This window comes from Salmo trutta, chromosome 24, assembly GCF_901001165.1.
Source record: "Salmo trutta chromosome 24, fSalTru1.1, whole genome shotgun sequence".
In the NCBI taxonomy this organism is placed as follows: domain Eukaryota; kingdom Metazoa; phylum Chordata; class Actinopteri; order Salmoniformes; family Salmonidae; genus Salmo; species Salmo trutta.
The window spans coordinates 41,602,426-41,624,284 of record NC_042980.1 but is presented as its reverse complement, the minus strand read 5'-3'; the positions used below and the strand labels follow the sequence as shown (position 1 = coordinate 41,624,284).

At 40.1% G+C, this 21,859-nt stretch overlaps 2 protein-coding genes across 10 annotated transcripts in view; one reads left to right on the top strand and one right to left on the bottom strand.

The window, feature by feature from the left end:
* Positions 1–7,217, top strand: part of LOC115161326 (collagen alpha-2(V) chain) — a 57,477-nt gene extending 50,260 nt beyond the window's left edge. The window contains exons 43-53 of the mRNA XM_029712226.1: positions 41–148; positions 704–757; positions 910–1,017; positions 1,538–1,591; positions 1,906–2,013; positions 2,120–2,173; positions 2,277–2,384; positions 2,758–3,061; positions 3,338–3,519; positions 3,970–4,212; positions 4,676–7,217. Coding sequence (XP_029568086.1) covers positions 41–148; positions 704–757; positions 910–1,017; positions 1,538–1,591; positions 1,906–2,013; positions 2,120–2,173; positions 2,277–2,384; positions 2,758–3,061; positions 3,338–3,519; positions 3,970–4,212; positions 4,676–4,822 — 1,470 coding nt within the window. The 3' untranslated portion in view covers positions 4,823–7,217. The remainder of the gene's footprint in view (positions 1–40; positions 149–703; positions 758–909; positions 1,018–1,537; positions 1,592–1,905; positions 2,014–2,119; positions 2,174–2,276; positions 2,385–2,757; positions 3,062–3,337; positions 3,520–3,969; positions 4,213–4,675) is intronic.
* A 2,090-nt stretch (positions 7,218–9,307) lies between these two features.
* Positions 9,308–21,859, bottom strand: part of LOC115161324 (PTB domain-containing engulfment adapter protein 1) — a 177,824-nt gene continuing 165,272 nt past the window's right edge. For 6 of the 9 annotated variants that reach the window (XM_029712219.1, XM_029712223.1, XM_029712220.1 and 3 more), the window contains 7 exons: positions 21,655–21,792; positions 21,316–21,432; positions 21,064–21,150; positions 20,689–20,916; positions 18,655–18,796; positions 18,325–18,419; positions 9,308–10,519 (listed from right to left, as the gene is read on the bottom strand). In XM_029712219.1, coding sequence (XP_029568079.1) covers positions 10,448–10,519; positions 18,325–18,419; positions 18,655–18,796; positions 20,689–20,916; positions 21,064–21,150; positions 21,316–21,432; positions 21,655–21,792 — 879 coding nt within the window. In that variant the 3' untranslated portion in view covers positions 9,308–10,447. Of the gene's footprint in view, positions 10,520–12,254; positions 12,266–18,324; positions 18,420–18,654; positions 18,797–20,688; positions 20,917–21,063; positions 21,151–21,315; positions 21,433–21,654; positions 21,793–21,859 lie in introns of all 9 variants that reach the window. The other 3 variants (XM_029712218.1, XM_029712225.1, XM_029712224.1) reach the window with 3 other exon arrangements.

The following is a 21,859-nucleotide window of genomic DNA, read 5'->3' as shown; positions in this document are numbered from 1 at the left end:
AGTGCCCCTCATGGTTCCAATGCCCCTGTGGTGTTTGTAGGGTCCTCCAGGGAAACAGGGGACTGCAGGACCTGGGGGAGACAAAGGTCCTCCTGGCCCGGTCGGTTCTCCTGGTGCCAACGGACCCCGTGGCGATCCCGGTCCCGATGTAAGTTGACCCTTATACTTTATGTCTGAACAAAACTCTTTACTTCACAAGTCACCATTTGTGTTCGGATTCAGGATTGACCCCATTTCCTACTTCACAGTAGGGCCGTAAAAAAAAATATATATATTTTGTATCACATTTTTTGCATAAATGCCTTCTTGAACATATGAACTTTCATGTGTCATAATTACAAACTTAATTGGAGCAATACATATTAATAAAAATGATAAATTATGAGCCTAGTTTAGCCAAGGAGAAAACACTGAGCTACAGTATGTAGGGACAAAGGCATTCTCCATGATTGGCTGAGATAATGGAGGGGTGAATAGAGAAACTACTTCCTGGAGGACAATGCAATGCTGACTCGCCTTTATATGCTAATTCTTAAAGAGATGGGTGGGGCTACGGCTTAAGAGGGTTTGAACGATGCTAAATGGGCAAAAACAAAGCAGAGTTCGAGAAAACAAGTTTTTCCCATTTTAAAGAAGCATAACTTCTCTAGTATGGAGTGTATGGAGAATACAGTAGTTAATCACAATATTTATTTTCCTCCAGGGTCCTGCTGGATCTGATGGGTCACCAGGCAAAGTTGGAGTCATTGGTCAAAGGGTAGGAAGGAGCTGAACACTTTCATTTTCAATACTGTGTCTAGAATGTCTCCCATTGTTTATTGTGCTTGACCAACTGTGCTGTAACAGCAAGACAAATTATTTTCAACCTTTTTAGGCATGGCAATGAAATGGTTCTGATGACTTCCACAGGGAGAGAGAGGGGACCATGGTCCAGAGGGACTGATCGGGACCCCGGGACAACCCGGAACTCCGGGTCCAGTTGGTGCCACCGGTGGTTCTGGAAAGAGAGGAGACGCTGTACGTAACATGCCCTTTTCATTAACGTTGGACTTTCCCTGTCAATACATGAGCATCCCACGATGAGATAAGATGGGGAAAGGAAAGGTTCATGATAATGTGTACATGTTACTGAATGAATGAATGAATGAATGGAATGAAAGGAATGAATGAAATGAACTTTATGAAATGAATTACATTTTATTTTTGTGTCAAATTGCCAGTTGGCATCCCATCCCTTATGGGATTAATTGACACAAACAAACATTACAATAATTCACTGGGATAATTCTTCTTCCGGTGTTCTCGGCAGTTTGCATCGCATAAAGAGTTTTTTTTATTTTTTTTTATACTAATAAATAAATTATAATAATACAAAAAATGTATTAAAAAATGAATAAAAATCAATACATAATAAATAGTAAATAAGGGTATCCAAACAATCCTTTTAAATACAGAAAAATGAAACAGAAGGCATTTGAACCCAGTTACTAATATATAGTATCTGACTGAGTCATGTTGTGGTCTTATTCAAACACAGGGTTCCAGAGGACCAAATGGTCCCCCTGGTTCAACAGGAAAGAGAGGGTTAACGGTAAGACCATCATCAACAGATGCATAATAAAACAAATCTAAGGTTACCATTCCATTTGACTTGAATGACTATACTACCAATTTATCTTAAACATGTATTTGATATCCTAATAGAAATCCAAGTCATTTGTTTTCCTGTGAGCATTCACAGAAATGATAACCCAGTATGTGATGGTTAAAACTACTAGATTCATGTGAGAACTCCCCATTTACATATTTGTATGACGACACAATCACAAACAGAAATGATCTTTCTTGTTTTTTCATTGGACTTCCCATAAAAATGTGACTGCATGGTGTCCTTCTAAACAACAGGGACCACAAGGACCCAGAGGTGATAAGGGTGACCTGGGAGACCACGGAGACAGAGGACAGAAGGGGCACAGGGGATTCACCGGTTTACAAGGTTTACCCGGACCACCTGTACGTCAAATCAATAAATACAGTATCTGTTATTGAGTAGAATGTATACCCATTAAAGTACTCTCTGTCTTGATATCACATTTTGTATTTATTTTTATTTTTATAGGGTACAACAGGAGAGCAGGGAGCATCAGGAATCGTCGGACCAAGTGGACAAAGAGTACGTACCATACAGGACACTGTTCTATGATGTTCCATGTTGTCAACCACGTTGTATTTCATGACTCATTAAAATGTATCTTCAATGTGGTATGTTATGATAGGGACCCTCTGGACCAGTTGGACCACCAGGAAAAGAAGGGTATATCGGCCAGCCTGGACCAATGGGACCTCCTGGAACACGTGGAATTAGCGGCGAAATCGGACCTGAGGCATGTTGATATGAGGGTCATTCCACCTATCATAACATGCTCAATCTTAATTTGACCAGTTTCTCACGGGCAGGAAAATCATTATATAATTGATGGACATTTTTGTCAGGCTTGATATATTTTTCGTTAGGGCAATTTATGTCTGACATTTTTAGGTGGAAATTAAACATTTTAGAAGCCCTTTTAAACCTTGAATAGACCTTGAATACATTACAATTTGTGATCAAATTAAGATAGCAGATCTGTACACTGATATAAACATTTTCTGGGAGGACAACACAAACATCATTATCATTTGACACAATGTTAAGACACCTAATTTGTTCACACTTAAATAAAACACTATTACTAACAATTACTCTGTGGTTTCCAGGGACCTCCTGGAGAGCCAGGCCCCACTGGTCTCCCTGGCCCTCCCGGCCCCCCCACAGCTGCCATGGATGACCTGTTTGGCGACATGCAAGACTACGATGGCGGCCCCCCTCCCCCTCCCGAGTTCAATGAGGATGAGGCTTTGCCCAACAGCAATGCCACCCAGCAGCTGGACCCAGGTGTCCAGGCCACTCTGAAGGCCCTCAGCAGCCAAATCGACAGCATGAAAAGTCCCGACGGCAGCAGGAAGCACCCGGCTAGGACCTGTGAGGACTTGAAGCAGTGCTACCCACTGAAGAAAACCGGTGAGTTGTTGTTTCCATGAGGTGGGATGTACTACACATAACAAAATCATCATTAAGGTGTTTTTTGTAGTTATTAGGTATTCAGACCATGTCTCAATCTTATTTTGTCAGTACTTCTACCCCTGAGGATGCCATGTTTTCTAACTCACATTTGAAATATCACCCATGTAAAAGTAGCCAATAGTCTGGCAGATGGGATCTGATTCATGAGTAAATATTTGCTATTTATTTTTGAATGTGACAATTGTGGGACAACGTTCTCCTTCTCTGTTCCAGGTGAATACTGGGTCGATCCAAACCAAGGAAGCTCAGAGGATGCTATCAAAGTACATTGTAATATGGAGACGGGAGAGACTTGCATCTCGGCCAATCCTGCCAGCATACCTCGCAAAGTGTGGTGGAGCACCTCAAGGAATAAGCCTGTGTGGTTTGGAGCGGACATCAATAGAGGACAACAAGTAAGAACAATGTTTCTACCCTGTAATACTCATATTTTTCGATGATTCGTGTTGGAAAACAACTCCTGGATCACTGGGTATTCAAAAATGTTCCCTCTGAAATGTTAAATTTCAGAAGTCTGAGGGAATTCTGCTTCTATGCATTCCTACCCAATTCTACCCCTAATTATAGGATGCAAGTATTTTATATGGTAGTAGGGTATTGCTGAGGGAAAATACTTATAAAGCAAGACTGACCACGGGTGGAAATTTTATAAATATAGCAACAGATGCACATTTTACCATCACTGGTAATATTTGCTATGTAAATGTTACCTGTACATAGATAAATAACAACGACATTACCGATAACTGTTGATAACATCATATTGAAGTTTAATCTAAAAAGTGAGTTCATCAAATGGTGCCAATTTTCCAACTTGTTTGTTTTCTCTTTTTGTGTATTCGCAGTTCACCTATGGTAACAAAGACCAGCCGGCCAACTCTGTCACGGTTCAGATGACGTTCATTCGTCTGCTCTCCAAAGAGGCTTCTCAGACCATTACCTACCACTGCAAGAACACAGTGGGCTACAAGGACGAGTCGACTGGGAACCTGAAGAAAGCTGTCATCCTCAAGGGGTCCAATGACCTGGAGCTCAAAGCAGAGGGAAACAGCCGCTTCAGATACACCGTGGTGGAGGACAGTTGTGGAGTGAGTAATACTATTATATTATACAGTATATATATATATATATATATATATTATAAACTGGGTGGGTCAAGCCCTGAATGCTGATTGGCTGACAGCCGTGGTATATCAGACCATATACCACGGGTATGACAAAATATTTATTTTTACTGCTCTAATTACATTGGTAGCCAGTTTATAATAGCAATAAGGCACCTCAGAGGTTTGTGGTATATGGCCAATATACAACGGCTAAGGGCTGTATCCAGGCACTCTGCGTTGCGACATGCTTAAGAACATCCCTTAGCCGTGGTATATTGGACATATACCACACACCCTCATGCCTTATTGCTTAATTCAATTCTATTCTGTTGACGTTTTGGGTCCGTTTCAGTCCTGGTTCTGAAATGTTTAAATCGGGGTTGTCACTGGAAACATTGACTTACTGAAGTCTTACTGAACCTTTCCCATTTCTTTCTCTTTACAGCAATCCAATGGTAACTGGGGCAAGACCGTGTTTGAGTACAGGACACAGAAAACAGCCAGACTTCCCATCATGGATATGGCCCCTGTGGACATTGGTGGTTCAGATCAGGAGTTTGGTATCGATATTGGCTCTGTTTGCTTCCTTTAAATTCCAACAACAACAACAGGGACGCATTGAAGACAATCCTGAGACTCTTGAACTTTCAGCTGACGTGATCAGCCTTGTACATACAAGTACTGCGGACTATTCTTGCCTCGTGGCGAGATATTTATTGTGCCTTTCCAACCATTCCCCATCGTAGTTGATATGTTTTCGCCCTGTGTATGTTAGATGAATGTTTGGGGGAAACAAAGAACAAGTAAGCAACATTTAGAAACTTTGCTTGTATTTGACAAATACATTATGTAAGGGATAATCAACGAGGGGCTATAATGGAACGTGTGTTCCATGATGGTCTAGCGGAGTGGAACTAGCCTTCCTCTGAGTTGCAGTATTTTCCAGAGAACGCATATAGCTCAGAATTGATTATCCCTATTATACCAAGGCTATAATTTAACACATTTACCTCTTGAAATGTGTTCATTTGCAGGTAGAAATGCGTTTGTTCAACATCCACTGAAGTAGCCAGAAAGTTTACTAGACAGCTACAGTAGTTGCCTTGGTAACCAAACAAACAGATTTGCTAGTTTAGCTAACCAAACCATCAATCTTAGCTTGTTATTATGAAAATCCAATTCAACAATGCCAATAGTTTTTTCAATTAGACTTTTGCTTTCAAAACCAGCTCAAACATAGAACATGTAAGAATGAACTAAAGCCATTGAATTGTACCGTGCTGATGCAGAATTCTACCGTGCGTTATAGAGAAATAATGCATGCTCTAGAATGCCCTTCAAGCCAATTAGAAATGAGTATTCAACAAATGCCATGGTATAAGAACATGATATTTCATCTATAAGGTACAAAGATCCAATCCATTGATACTCTATTTGATATTCTGCATAAAAGATTAAAAGCTGCCGTATGTCCTTGATAAATATGAATACTTAAAAAAAATATATAGTCATTACCTGCTGTTTGTAAGATGAGAACACCATTCTACTTCAGCAATAAGGCATGGGGGGGTGTGGTACATGGCCTATATACCACGGCTAAGGGCTGTTCTTGGCAGTACGCCCCAAGGTGCCTTATTGCTATTATAAACTGGTTACCAACCTAATTAGATCAGTAAAAAGAAATGCTTTGTCATACTCGTGGTATACGATCTGATAGCCAATCAGCATTCAGGGCTCAAAACACCCAGTTTATAAAATAATATAACTACAATGGTTTATTCCACCACTAAGATCTCCTAAGCTCTTAATATTTTACATAATTTCTTTCATTTATGTTTATACAACAACAGTTTAATGTAAAATGAACATTTATGGTGCTATTGAGGAAATTACATTGTTCTTTTCTTTCCAGAACTGAAAAACAGTTTGAAATAACTGATTTCTGTATCCAAGTTATCCTAGCTCTGAACTGACTCCATTGAATCCAAATTAAAGATCCAACCAGACTGTTGATTCCTCAGTGTTAGATACCAGTGGATTTCTCAGTGTTAGCTACCTGTCGATTCCTCAGTGTTAGCTACCTCGTCTCCACAAACTGGGATGCCATGATTATGTGTAACCCTGTTCACAGGTTTGGTGCTGTCTGTAAGCTCTCCTCTCCCATATACAGTACAGGGGAGGGTTAGGGACTACCAATAAAGATGGAGACGTGGAATCAATGTCTCGTACACAGTGTGTGGTGATTGTCTTTTTAAATACTTGCTTTTATTTTCAATTAGCGCTGGTCATTTTAACACTTTGAGTGTGTTATGTTTGTAATTCTTGATAATTTTTACATGTTATCTTTTAAATCGTGATCATTTTAACACTACAAGTGTGTTATTTTTAATATATGATCATTAACACTACAAGTGTGTAGTTTTTTTCTGCATGTCGGTAAGCCCTTCGAGTCCCTTTCTCTTAGTTATCTTTTATAGCAGCTTTTTGAGACAAAGCCTATTTGCTTCATGTATTTTTTGCTATGCAACAAATTAAACAAAACGCTTGTCTATCCCCAAAGTTCTTTTTTTTGTCATATTAATTAGCTAAGGTTCTACTTTTTAGGGAAAAGCTGAGCCTTTCTGCATTTACTAAGCAATTTGTTTCCACAGATAAATATATACATATTTACAGGAAATATTGCCGTAGGTAAAAGGCATATTACATGTGAATTGAACATATATTTAGCTTTGTAATTATACATGTATTATGTCCATTGTGATGTTGATTTATGTCTCTCTTCAGTTAAGCTTTTCCTAAATCAACTTTCTAATTCCTTTGTTTGAGGAAACTTTCCATAATGATAGTATTTATAAAATATTTCAAAACTGTAAATATTCTGGTGGCAGATTGGTCTGATTGCCTATGACCATCTCAGAGGCAGATCAATAGTTTATTCAATCCTGGAACCAAATCAGTTTCATCCACTGAAATAAATATAGAAAAGATTTTGTTCTGTTTTCATTTCAAAGTTTCTTTGTTTATTAGTAAGACTTTTGTATTGAATGTTGCTGGTCATCTTTTATGTTTACAACTAGAACAGTCCATTTCATTCCCATTTTTCAGTAGGCACACAGAAGGGATAATCTCAAAAGGTTAGGAACAATGGAAGGGTTCCAAAAATGAAACTACACTGGCTTGCATAAGTATTCATCCCCCTTGGCATTTTTCCTATTTTGTTGCCTTACAACCTGGAATTACAATAGATTTTTGGGGGGTTTATATCATTTGATTTACGTAACATGTCTACCACTTTGAAGATGCAACAATGCAACAATGAAAACTTGAGTGTGCATAACTATTCACACCCTCAAAGTCAATAGAGCCACCTTTTGCAGCAATCTAGCCACTAATCTTGGCATATCTAGCCACTGGGATTTTTGCCCATTCTTCAAGGCAAAACTGCTTCAGCTCCTTCAAGTTGGATGGGTTCTGCTGGTGTACAGCAATCTTTGTCATACCACAGATTCTCAATTGCATTTAAATGTTTCCCATTAAACCACTCGAGTGTTGCCTTAGCAGTATGCTTAGGGTCATTGTGAACCTCCATCCCAGTCTCAAATCTCTGGAAAACTGAAACAGGTTTCCCTCAAGAATTTTGCTGTATTTAGCGCCATGCATTATTCCTTCAATTCTGACCAGTTTCCCAGTCTCTGCGGATGAAAAACATCGCCAAAGCATAATGCTGCCACCACCATGCTTCACCGTGGGGATGATATTCTCGGGGTGATGAGAGGTGTTGGGTTTGCGCCAGACATAGCATTTTCCTTGATGGCCAAAAAGCTCAATTTTAGTCTCATCTGACCAGAGTACCTTCTTCCATATATTTTGGGAGTCTCCCTTATGCCTTTTGGTGAAAACCAAATATGTTTGCTTATTTTTTTCTGGCCACTCTTTTCGTAAAGCCCATCTCCCTGGAGTGTATGGCTTAAAGTGGTCCTATGGACAGATTCTCCAATCTCCGCTGTGGAGCTTTGCAGCTCCTTCAGGGTTATCTTTGGTCTCTTTCTTGCCTGTCTGATTAATGCCCTCTTTGCCTGGTCCGTGAGTTTTGGTGGGCGGCCCTCTCTTGGCAGGTTTGTTGTGGTGCCATATTCTTTCCATTTCTTACAGTGGATTTAATGGTGCTCCGCGGGATGTTCAAAGTTTCAGATATTTTTTTATAACCCAACCCTGATCTGTACTTCTCCACAACGTTGTCCCTGACCTGTTTGGAGAGCTCCTTGGTCTTCATGGTGCCGCTTGCTTTGTGATGTTGCAGACTCTGGGGCCTTTCAGAACTGGTGTATATATACACTGAGATCATGAGACAGATCATGCAATACTTAGATTGCACACAAGAGGACTCTATTTAACCAATTATGTCACTTCTGAAGGTAATTGGTTGCACCAGATCTTATTTAGGGGCTTCATAGCAAAGGGGGTGAATACATATGGATGCACCACTTTTCCGTTTTTATTTTGTATAATATTTTGAAACAAGTCATTTTTTTCATTTCACCTCACCAAGTTGGACTATTTTAGTATGTTCATTATATGAAATCCAAATAAAAATCTATTTAAAATTACAGGTTGTAATGCAAAAAAACCCTGCATAAACCGCCAAGGGGGTGAATACTTTTGCAAGGCACTGTATCCTTCTTCTGTCATTCTTAATTGACTCTCCTCGTCCCAAGCTCTTGGTAATTGTTGCGGTACAGCGGCTTCAAATCAAGCTTGCATAGAACTGACAATTACTTTCTACATCAGTAATAAGACTAGCTGCAGTTGCATCTGTGTGACTGAGCAGGAGACCAAGAGAGAAAGAATGTCCTAATGGATACAATAAAGTCATCAAGACTCAGGAGGGTTCCTGACTATGTAAACAAGCGACTCAAACAGGTTGTCTGGTAATTAGAGCTTTGGGCCAGTTACCGAAAGGTTGCTGGTTTGAACACCTGAGCCGACAACATGAAAATCTGTTGATGTGCCCTTGAGCAAGGCCCTTTACCCTAATTATGGCTGACCCTGTAAAACAACACAATTAACCGCATCTGTCTGGTGTATGTGACAATAAAATGTTTTATTTTCATTTTGTATTACTTACTGTTATTATGATGTCACCAAGCAACAGAGTTAGTGAATATGTCCATCAAAGCCTAACCATCAGTGGAGATCCATGGTTGAATATCCACCGGTACATCTTGAGAATATCCAACATGCTAACACTTTATATTAAGTTTGTTTTCTTATACCTGTGCAGTAATGCTGTAATTACACTAGTAACATTGTAATATCTCTTTGTTACATAGCACTTTAACTGCACATAAAAATTACTTTGTAACAAACTGAATGTAAAGTGTTAGCAAAAATACTTGATCCCCAGAATTTTACATATAAAATGCCTAACTTTTTTTTTTTATTGTAGCACCAACACATTTCAAGAATTTGAGTGTTGATAACTGATGCAGTAATGTTTTCTTTAATAACTGTAACAGCAAAGTAAAAGAAGTACTGACAGAGGTTTTCAAAAGTGCTTTCCGGTGCAAGAGGACACTGACATAAGAAAGTAAATCCCTGGCAATACATACCGATATGTAAAATGCACCTGTTAAAATGTTTAATAAGACAACAAAACTAAAATCAGTTAAAATGTCAGGTCAAAACAATCAGAACTAATTACACTAAAAATAAAATGAGTAAAAATAACATAGGAAATTTTCAAATTGTCAAATTAAGGGCAAGCTCAGAGTTCGGTACATGAGTGGTAATACAAGACCAACTACATTTCCGTGTCTTGTGAGTTGATGGTGAGCAAGTCATTACGTCTGACAGACAAATAACAGCGTTGATCTAAGTGGTGTATATTCAATGAAGCAGATTTTACAACATAAGACGTACTGTATATGAAAACTCTGCCACAGAGTATACCATTGGACATACCATTTACATCCTGCATTGCCTTTAAATGCAAGGGGTCTCAAAAATACTCCTTCCCATATCAGTTCTTAGAAAAATAGTGCTTTCTATATCAGATTTGAATATTACCTTTTGAATATTCTAAAACCAAATTCAAATGCAAATAGATATAAACCTCAAGGACTAGAAGAACATTGACATCTTGACTGTAGACCCAATTCTGGCACTTTTTTAATACAAATGAGTTTACAGTATGTAACACAAACATGTCTTCTTTGCATCAGCAGCGACCGCCTAGTGGCTCAAGAGAAAAGACAGTGGCCTCTAGGGTTAGTCCCATTTTGAACCCCTCCTGTAAAACAAGGGGGAGAATGACTGTTAGAAAAATACATGAATCCCATGTCAATCTGCTCTATAGGAAGAAAGACGTCAACTGGAGGTGGTCGGTATAATCAATATTACAGTTCCAAACACGTCATGCGTCTACTACAGCTACATATTAAATGTGTCTACAGTGTCCACATGGTGTCCGGATTCCCTTTTCCCGCTCTATATTCAAATGCCAGTATGCATTCTGCAAACGGTAGAACAGGCTAAATCTGATAATAGCACAACAACAACTTGATGGCAGTAGCCAACTACTGTAGCTAACTAGCCAGCTAACCTCTGTAACTAGTCAGCAAGCTAGCTAGCGAAGCCAATGAGATTGCAAACAGGTTAACATAACTATTTTTAAAATATGCTAGCTAGATAGGATTTATGAAGCCAGCAAACACGTTCCTCACACGCTAGGAACGCATTTCCTCCAATGTTTAATGAAAAAAGGTGCCTTTCGCTCCCAAAATACAAGTTTTCTGGATACTTGGTGAACTGCACTGTTGGTTAAAGGTTTGTAAGTAAGCATTTCACGGTAAGGTCTACACTTGTTGTATTCGGCGCATATGACAAAAAGTTTGATTTAATACTTGTGGGCAGAGTGCTGATGATCTTTCTATAGCCTGACTGCGTCAGGACTGAGGAGAAATCAGCACACAATGCATTCAGTCTTTTCAATGCGATCTTCGTATTCTGATAGCAGAAGTCGCATGTAAGTGCTAAGTGTAGACACAGCCATGGTGAGCTGTAACCAAAACACCGTAAAATATATTCATACTGGCCCCAAGTTCTTATTATTGCTTGGTCCAAAACAGCAGGCATCCAAGTCCACAAAGTAATGGTTAGGGGATATGAAATCTAGAATGCCTAAGCACTTCTCAGAGAAATAACAAGATCTGAGGAAGCTTTGAACCAAATCCCTTCAAAGAAGTGTAAAACCCTCATATACAGTCTACACCATAAACCACATCAGCATCTGTCTGACCTATGGCTGTAGCAAATAATAACTACAGGACTTTTAATACATCTGACCCCATGTGACGATAGAATGTTCCAGAAACAAGTAATACAAATATGATGAAGGGGTAATATATCGCTTTTTATTGTCTGAAAGCGTTAAATTCACTGAAAACATCATTTATACAGCTAAAAACAACAATGTGATGTCAAAACCAGTTGACATTGAGGTTAAAGAAAGTGTGCTCTATCAATTTACCAGATTTTGCTTAGACAAAATTAAGACGTCAATATTCTTGTAATGGTTTTTGTATAAAAAATAATCTTAAATTACAACTCAGTTTGAGCAAATTCTGAATTTGCGATTAAATCACAACAAATCCTGCGATTAACTCGATTACATTTCTTTATCCTTTGACAGCCTTAGTTATTTATTCATATAATTTTCCATTATTGTTGCTGTGAATGATCAAATCAAAAGAGACTGACTGAGAAAAGTAAAGCTTCCATAGTCAACAAGGTTAATAAATATATTATTTTCTAAATCACATTGTTTACTGGAAAATATAACTTCAACTCAATGAAAAACATGTGTACAGAATTATGAAAGTGTGTCATTTCAAAATGCTTGGTTTTACTGATGGACTGTATGCAGACTAGTTACAACAGAGTCAAACTGAATACATGCAAATCCATTCACGATGACACAGTCACGACAACTACAAGAAGGGTCAAAGTAGTGTAACGGTACAAACCATCTCTGACGCTGCAGCAAAAGGGGGAAAAGAGAGATGGAAACAGATAGTTAAGACAGAATTAAAAGGCAGGAAGGAGAGGAAAGAAGAGACATTGCACTGAGTAGCATATTAATAGTATACTACAGGAACTACTTCAGCATGCAGGTAGCCTAGTGGTTAGAGCATTGGGCCAGTAACCAGCAGGTAGCCTAGTGGTTAGAGCATTGGGCCAGTAACCAGCAGGTAGCCTAGTGGTTAGAGCATTGGGCCAGTAACCAGCAGGTAGAAAAAAATAAAATATAAAAAATTGTTAAGCCTCCATTCAATCAGTAGTGCAGAAGATCAGCATTGTAGTGTGATTAATATTTTAAGGCAAGGCTTCCACGTTTGCGGAGACTGTAGTCACGGTAAACACTGCATATGTCGGTTCAATCGGAAATTACCTTTACATTTTAACCGCACTACAAAGCAGATTTTCCGCACTGCGGATTGAATCGAGCCCTTAATCATGTACGGACAGAGAGGGATTATGTAAACGTTTGTAGATAGCAATTTGCAGCTGGATGCCACAGCAAATTTGCATGTGTTAAAATGTCAGTGTTAAGGTAAAAAGAGTTATGTCCGAGTTTTGATTCTAGTGGGGTTAACACCAGTGGGATTGGTGAATAAATGTGTTGTTACTCGACCGTGTTGACTTAATTTCCATTAACTCTCTCGGAGTGAAAAAGACAGGGTGGGCCCTCATTATCATTCTTCCCAGAATGCGTTTTTGCAGGTTGATTTTTTGAATTGCTTGTTTTAATAACAATGTTTCTGCGTACACATTGATTATTTATATATATACACAAATGAAAAGCTGAAATGTCTTGAGTCAATAAGTATTCAACCCCTTTGTTATGGCAAGCCTAAATAAGTTCAGGAGTACAAATGTGCTTAACAAGTCACATAATAAGTTGCATGGACTCACTCTGTGCAATAATAGTGCTTAAATCAGCAGGGGATCAAATACTTTTTTCCCCCCACTGTGTGTGTGTGTGTGTGTGTGTGTGTGTGTGTGTGTGTGTGTGTGTGTGTGTGTGTGTGTGTGTGTGTGTGTGTGTGTGTATATATATATATATATATATATCTCGTAGTAGAACTGCGTAAGTGTTGCTCTCCACTTTCTGGAGGACCGAGTTTTGAAATCAGTTGAATTAGAGTATGATAACTAAGGAGATGAAGAAAACACCTGTATCCGAATTACATCTTCAAACGAAGTAATGGCGTCCATGACAGGGAGAAGCATCCATTCTGTGTTTATGGGTTAGTCTAGCTAGCTACATTTTCAGATATTCACGTTTCTAATTTTGACAGAAAGTTGTTTTCATTTCAAGTTAAAGTTTACTGTTAGCTAGCTAATGTTAACTGGCTGGCTCGCTAGCTAACGTTACATGTATGATCTGTGTAGTAATATGTGTATCTCAGAGCCATTTGCTTTGCTAGTAATAGCCTAATTTCAGCTAGCTAACATTGAACCTGGCATGAGTTGGGATTATGGTTCATTGTTTAGCTAGCTAGCTACATGTCTTAAAAGACTCCACCATGTATTCATTTCAATAGGGCGAGTAAAATGGTCAGTGAGCTGTTCTCTCATTTGTGTCAGGAAGTGCCTAGCAAGCTAGCCAGTTAGTTTGGGTGCTTGACTGCTGCTGTTAGGTCAGCTCGCTAACGTTACGTGTATTGTCTGTAGTAATATTATTCGTATCTCAGAGCCCTTTGCTTTGCTAGTTATTGCCTAATGTTAGCTAGCTAACATTGAACCTGAGCTGTGTTCCGAATAACCGTACTATTTGTGACGTGAATTGAGTATATAGTATGCTTATTGGTCATAGTATGGATATAGTTTGTATGCCAAAAGTTCCCGGATGTCATACCAAATTCTCCAAAATACGAAGTATACATGCAGTGGACACTATTTCTGTGCTTTTATAATAATAATACAATTCTATAATGCAATTCTTCAGAAAATGGCAGTGGCTTCACAACGTTTACAGATTTGAAGAAAATGGCGGAAAATATGCAGCCGAAGTCCATCAAGTGCGGATACAAATTCATTGCTAAATCTACTGAAATGTTAAGAAACCGTTGAGCAATGCAATACAGCAATGTCTTATTAAATAAGCGACGTTACACATTGTTGATAAGAAACAATACTGTGCAGCCGTATTCATTGACCTGCCAAGGCTTTTGACTCTGTCAATCACCACATCCTCATCGGCAGACTCAATAGCCTTGGTTTCTCAAATGATTGCCTCGCCTGGTTCACCAACTACTTCTCTGATAGAGTTCAGTGTGTCAGATCGGAGGGCCTGTTGTCCGGGCCTCTGGCAGTCTCTATGGGGGTGCCACAGGGTTCAATTCTTGGGCCGACTCTTCTCTGTATACATCAATGATGTCGCACTTGCTGCTGGTGAGTCTCTGATCCACCTCTACGCAGACGACACCATTCTGTATACTTCTGGCCCTTTGGACACTTAACTACCCTCCAGACGAGCTTCAATGCCATACAACTCTCCTTCCGTGGCATCCAACTACTCTTAAATACAAGTAAAACTAAATGCATGCTCTTCAACCAATCGCCGCCTGCACCTGCCCGCCCGTCCGGCATCACTACTCTGGACGGTTCTGACTTAGAATATGTGTACAACTACAAATACCTAGGTGTCTGGTTAGACTGTAAACTCTCCTTCCAGACTCACATCAAACATCTCCAATCCAAAGTTAAATCTAGAATTGGCTTCCTATTTCGCAACAAAGCATCTTTTACTCATGCTGCCAAACATACCCTCGTAAAACTGACCATCCTACCGATCCTCGACTTCGGCGATGTCATTTACAAAATAGCCTCCAATACCCTACTCAATAAATTGGATGTAGTCTATCACAGTGCCATCTGTTTTGTCACCAAAGCCCCATATACTACCCACCACTGCGACCTGTACGCTCTCGTTGGCTGACCCTCGCTTCATACTCGTCACCAAACCCACTGGCTCCAGGTCATCTACAAGACCCTGCTAGGTAAAGTTCCCCCTTATCTCAGCTCACTGGTCACCATAGCAGCACCCACTCGTACCACGCGCTCCAGCAGGTATATCTCCCTGGTCACCCCCAAAGCCAATTCCTCCTTCGGCCACCTCTCCTTCCAGTTCTCTGCTGCCAATGACTGGAACGAACTACAAAAATCTCTAAAACTGGAAACACTTATCTCCCTCACTAGCTTTAAGCACCAGCTGTCAGAGCAACTCACAGATTACTGCAACTGTACGTAGCCTATCTATAATTTAGGCCAAACAACTACCTCTTCCCCTACTGTATTTATTTATTCAGCTCCTTTGCACCCCACTATTTCTATTTCTACTTTGCTCTTTTTTCCACTGCAAATCTACCATTCCAGTGTTTTACTTGCTATATTGTATTTACTTCGCCACCATGGCCTTTTTTACCTTTACCTCCCTTATCTCACCTGATTTGCTCACTTTGTATATAGACTTATTTTCTACTATATTATTGACTGCATGTTTGTTTTACTCCATGTGTAACTCTGTGTTGTTGTGTGTCAAACTGCTAGCTTTAGCTTGGCCAGGTCGCAATTGTAAATGAGAACTTCTTCTCAACTTGCCTACCTGGTTAAATAAAGGTGAAATAAAATAAAAAAATAAAAATAATTGTTGGCTGACAATTTGTTAGCTATGCTATCCTTGCGAACCGCATAACGTTAGTTGGCTACTAAGACATCGAACTTGCCAGGCAGTACATTAACTGCCTGCTATCTAACTACCCAACATTTATTGACTTGATTATTCACATAATTCTTAGCTAAGTGGTATAGTCATTGTGCATTTCAATGGACATTGTACATTCTGGCTATCTACTCTGATCTCAGAGCCCTCTCATGCAGAATAACTCATGAATTTACGAATGCTCAACACCTGTTGAATATGGCCGGTGCAGGAAACGTCGGCAACTTTTTTATGAAATTGTTGCCAGCAGCACAGTTAGTCACCAACGCTCTGGATAACCAGCTCTGCTAGGGGGAGTAAAATGGTCAGAGTGCGGTGTTCTCTCATTTGTGTCTGGAAGTAGCTAGGCAACTTTAGCCAGTTAGCTTGAGTGCTTGACTGCCGTTGAATGCTCGGATCAACCCTACTCCTCGGCCAGAGTGTCCAGTGTGCACTCTGGCACTCCAGATTGAATTTACGAACACACCCGAAATGATAAAATGTTTGGCTAGTCATTTGTTATGCTAAAAAGCTAGCAAGGAGGTTGCATCGAACAGCATCAACTTCCGGTAGACAAGCAACGCTCTAGGTCACTCAACTGAAACGATACCGTTCATTCACAGTATGCTAAAATGAACTAATAGTATGTAGTATACACTTCCTCAAAAAGATAACTCAAGAAATGTCATTTTTTATAATAGTTGTACAATTTTACATCTAAGTAAGATTTTTGGTGCAGTATTTTTCAATTTAAAAATGTGCATGAAAATGAGTCATCTCTCCTTGAATGACAACAAAGACTTTACAGAAGAATCCCTACTGTTGACAAATCACTGACGAAGTGGTATAGACTTCGGCTCTGAACATCGGCTTGCCTCCAGTCCAAAACGAACAGAAGTTCACAAAACGTTGTCATAATATATGCATGAACTCAACTGAACTGTTTTGGCTGGGAAGCATGAGGACGTCAGAACAGCATCAACTCTAATAAAGTGTTAATTTATGTCTGAATTTGAACATCCATGGTGTTAGGGACCCAACACTCTAGGGTTTTTAGTTTGTCAACACTTTGAAAAGTGTTAGTTTAACTATTTTGGTGGGCCACATATCATTTTTAAGAAAGTGTTAAATTTAACATGCTTGGTGTTAAAATTCTGATGTCAAATTTGCTGTGCATGTTCCCAAAGTTAAATTAAAATAAAGAGTTTGAAATATAAAAACAACCCCATGGCTCAGTTTTAGTTAAATTCCTCTGACAACAGGAATTTATGTAAAAGACAGGTGAGCACTGCAGTTCAAACTGACATTGTATTTGTCATTTCAGACAAGCTGTGCTCCAACTTTAAATACAATGAAATCAAATATAATAATGACAGTTATAATCTAAGTATCTATTCATGCGCAGCAAGAATCCCAACCTGCCTCTTTAAAAGAAGCAATGTAATATACATTGTATTTAGATACAGATATACATTTGTATATCTATGTTTAGGATCTAGTTTTCTATTTCTATGTTGTTTTTTGGGATGATCTCCAATTAGAGGCAGCTGGTCCTCGTTGTCTCTAATTGGAGATCATACTTAAGTAGGGGTTTTTGCACCTGTGTTTGTGGGTAGTCGTCTTCTGTTTAGTCTATGTACCTGACAGAACTGTGCGCTTTCGTTTTTTCTCTTTGTTATTTTTCCTTTAGTGTTTTGAGTTATAATAAATATTCATCATGAGCAATCAACACGCTGCGCTTTGGTCCCCTCTCCACGACAGCCGTTACAGTGACACCTGATCGTTTCCATAAAACGATAGCTATGAAATAGCTAACATAAAGAATATAATATTCCATTCAAGCCCTAAAATCCAATTGCTGATGTTACAAAATACCTATATCTCATAAAGATAACAGTAAATGTGGATTACAAGATGACTAAAGTGCATTTTGAACACAGTGCTATTCGAATGACTGAATGCTTTTCAGCTGACTTACTGCAGTAATATGCAGCGACGATTCAACATCTTGCTAAATATATCTTGCTATAATGTTCACAATGTCAGACAAAGAAAATTAGGCCCATAGCCAATATTGAGCATTATCGTCAGGAAACAAACAAAACCTTTATGAGCCAAAATGCAAATATTATGAACAACTGAAGTTGGAAACATTTCTGGTATATTGATATGTTAAATATTACATAAAATAATAATTAGAGGGTAGGGTCCGACTCCCCCTACTAGGGTGGAGGTCTACTCGACAACACTTTATAATGTGATGGTTCAACCGCTACTCTCTTACGAGTCCATTAAACAGGGCTTAAGATCATTCACAGACATGCAGTCACCTGCATCTCGTCCAGCCTGGACTGGATATCCGGGGGGAAGTCGGCTTGCCCACAGGTGAATGGATCGAAAGGTTCCGCTCCAAAAAGGTCTTTACCTGTGAGAGAGAGACAATATGTGATGCCACAACGTAGTAGGAGTTTAAATCAATTTACATTGGTAACATTTATTTATTAAGTATATATATAAACATTCATGACAGTTATTATAAAGTGTAACCTAAAATAAATTATCGCTAATGACCACGACCCATGGTTTATTCCGTACTCTGTGTGTGGTTCAACTCTCACTGTCATCCTTGAACTGTAAGGTAATCAGAGCAGTGTACTCACTCATGTCTGGAGGAGATGTTGTAGTGGGGGGAGGGGGTGTGCCGTTGCTTGCGGGAATTGGCACCAGGGGTGTGACAGCAGAGAAGGGAACCATGTCAAAAACATCTGTGGACATCGGGGGTTTGAAGGAGATGCTGCCAGCCTGTGAGTGTAGAAGCTATTGGTTCATTCCAATGAGCAGTAGTACTCTGACCTACATTCTGAAGTCAGAGTTATGAATATGCATTTCAAGTCAGACTGTAGTCCTAATATAAAGAGTGATGAAATCAACTAATTGAGACTTAAGTCTTATTAAGCATACTTTATAAGTATCTGCATTGTCTACTGTAGAATACATACAGTATCTCACAAAAGTGAGTACACCCCTCACATTTTTGTAAATATTTGAGTACATCTTTTCATGTAACACTGAATAAATGACACTTTGCGACAATGTAAAGTAGTGAGTGTACAGCTTGTATAACAGTGTAAATTTGCTGTCCCCTCAAAATAACACAACACACAGGCATTAATGTCTAAACCGCTGGCAACAAAAGTGAGTACACCCCTAAGCGAAAATATCCAAATTGGGCCCAAAGTGTAAATATTTTGTGTGGCCACCCTCATTTTCCAGCACTGCCTTAACCCTCTTGGGCATGGAGTTCACCAGAGCTTCACAGGTTGCCACTGGAGTCCTCTTCCACTCCTCCATGACGACACCACGGATCTGGTGGATGTTAGAGACCTTGCACTCCTCCACCTTCCGTTTGAGGATGCCCCACAGATGCTCAATGGGGTTTAGGTCTGGAGACATGCTTGGCCAGTCCATCACCTTTACCCTCAGCTTCTTTAGCAAGGCAGTGGTCGTCTTGGAGGTGTGTTTGGGGTCGTTATCATGTTGGAATACTGCCCTGCGGCCCAGTCTCCGAAGGGAGGGGATCATGCTCTGCTTCAGTATGTCACAGTACATGTTGGCATTCATGGTTCCCTCAATGAACTGTAGCTCCCAAGTGCCAGCAGCACTCATGCAGCCCCAGACCATGACACTCCCACCACCATGCTTGACTGTAGGCAAGACACACTTGTCTTTGTACTCTTCACCTGGTTGCCGCCACACACGCTTGACACCATCTGAACCAAATAAGTTTCTTGGTCTCATCAGACCACAGGACATGGTTCCAGTAATGCATGTCCTTAGTCTGCTTGTCTTCAGCAAACTGTTTGCGGGCTTTCTTGTGCATAAACTTTAGAAGAGGCTTCCTTCTGGGACGACAGCCATGCAGACCAATTTGATGCAGTGTGCAGCGTATGGTCTGAGCTCTGACAGGCTGACCCCCTACCCCTTCAACCTCTGCAGCAATGCTGGCAGCACTCATACGTCTATTTCGCAAAGACAACCTCTGGATATGACGCTGAGCACGTGCACTCAACTTCTTTGGTCTACCATGGCGAGGCCTGTTCTGAGTGGAACCTGTCCTGTTAAACCGCTGTATGGTCTTGGCCACCGTGCTGCAGCTCAGTTTCAGTGTCTTGGCAATCTTCTTATTGCCCAGGCCATCTTTTTTTCAGATCCTCAGAGAGTTCTTTGCCATGAGGTGCCATGTTGAACTTCCAGTGACCAGTCAGTATGAGGGAGTGTGAGAGCGATGACACTAAATTTAACACACCTGCTCCCCATTCACACCTGAGACCATGTAACACTAACAAGTCACATGACACCGGGGAGGGAAAATGGCTAATTGGGCCCAATTTGGACATTTTCACTTAGGGGTGTACTCACTTTTGTTGCCAGCGGTTTAGACAATGGCTGTGTGTTGAGGGGACAGCAAATTTACACTGTTATACAAGCTGTAAACTCACTACTTTACATTGTAGCAAAGTGTCATTTCTTCAGTGTTGTCACATGAAAAGATATACTCAAATATTTACAAAAATGTGAGGGGTGTACTCACTTGTGAGATACTGTATCAGCCAAAATGAACTATTGTTAATTAGAAGAAATTGAACTAGAACTCCAGAAAGAAAGGCTGAAAGATAAAGCTAGTTGTACGGTACGCGAGGCCGCGGGATGCTGCACCCGTCGGCAGGCTTTGGGAGGAGAGCAGGCTTAGCCGGAGGAGGGGTTAGTAGGCCTGCCGAGAGGTTGGACTCGGGCGAGCTCATAGGGGTGAGTGTGACCGAGGAGATCTCGAGACACGAGAAGGACGTCAGATTGTGACACCAGAAGAGCGAGGAGGGTCTTGAGAGCATGTAGGCCTCGTTAGTAGAGTTTATGTGCAGCTGCTGTGAAAAGATCACATGCAGACGATTTAGTGGAAGACTGAAAGTGGCTTGTTAGTTCACACACAGCATGACAGACACCTTACTCTGGGTAATATGGGTTACTTAGGGAAGTCTAGAGACTGGAAGGGCTGTCCATGCAGTTCTTACTGGTGGTACAGGAGCAATCATCAATTGCTCCTCCAGTTCCCAAAGCTGCTTCTTTAGCCCAGAATTTTCCGTTTCCAGTTCTTGAATCTGTGAAAAATAAGGATGCTCGTTTTAGAATTGTTTTAGAGCTACCTACACGTGATATGGAAATCGCCTGTTAACATCAATATCATTAGTATGGTGGTGTACGATATCTTCAATCCCTATCCCATATAAAGGAGCAGTCACACTTGTCCAACAGTTGAATCTTACTCTTTTCTGTAAGGTTCCTATCTGTTTCCGTGTCTCCACATCTTTCCCACCAGACTCGAGGAACTTCTTGTAGGCCAAGTCAAACGCCTGGCCAATAGTGAGTGTTACCTCCTCTGCCTGGAAGACAACAGCATCCTCCGTGACTTTTTTTTACAAAACTCTATATAAAATGGTCCTGAGTCACCAGAACAAATTGTTAATTTTACAAGGTCAGTTTCTTTATTATTTACTAGGGGTTGATGACACATATAGCTGGATAAACAACTGATGGTGTGGAACATGAACTCAAAACGTAAACTCTGTGTGTATTTTTTTACTCTCAAAGTCTGTATTTCTTACACATTTTTCACTGTCAAACACGTAGCAGAGGTGTTTGTTTGATTCGGAGTCTTTGCAGATGAAGGTGAATATCCTTTTATCCGTCTTGTCATCTGCACAGAAGGATATCCTATGCAACTGGCAGTTGTACTGGACATCCTGAAAATAAAAAGAAACACTTCAGTTTGAGACAACAACAGCTTCTTGATAACACTTCATGTGAATG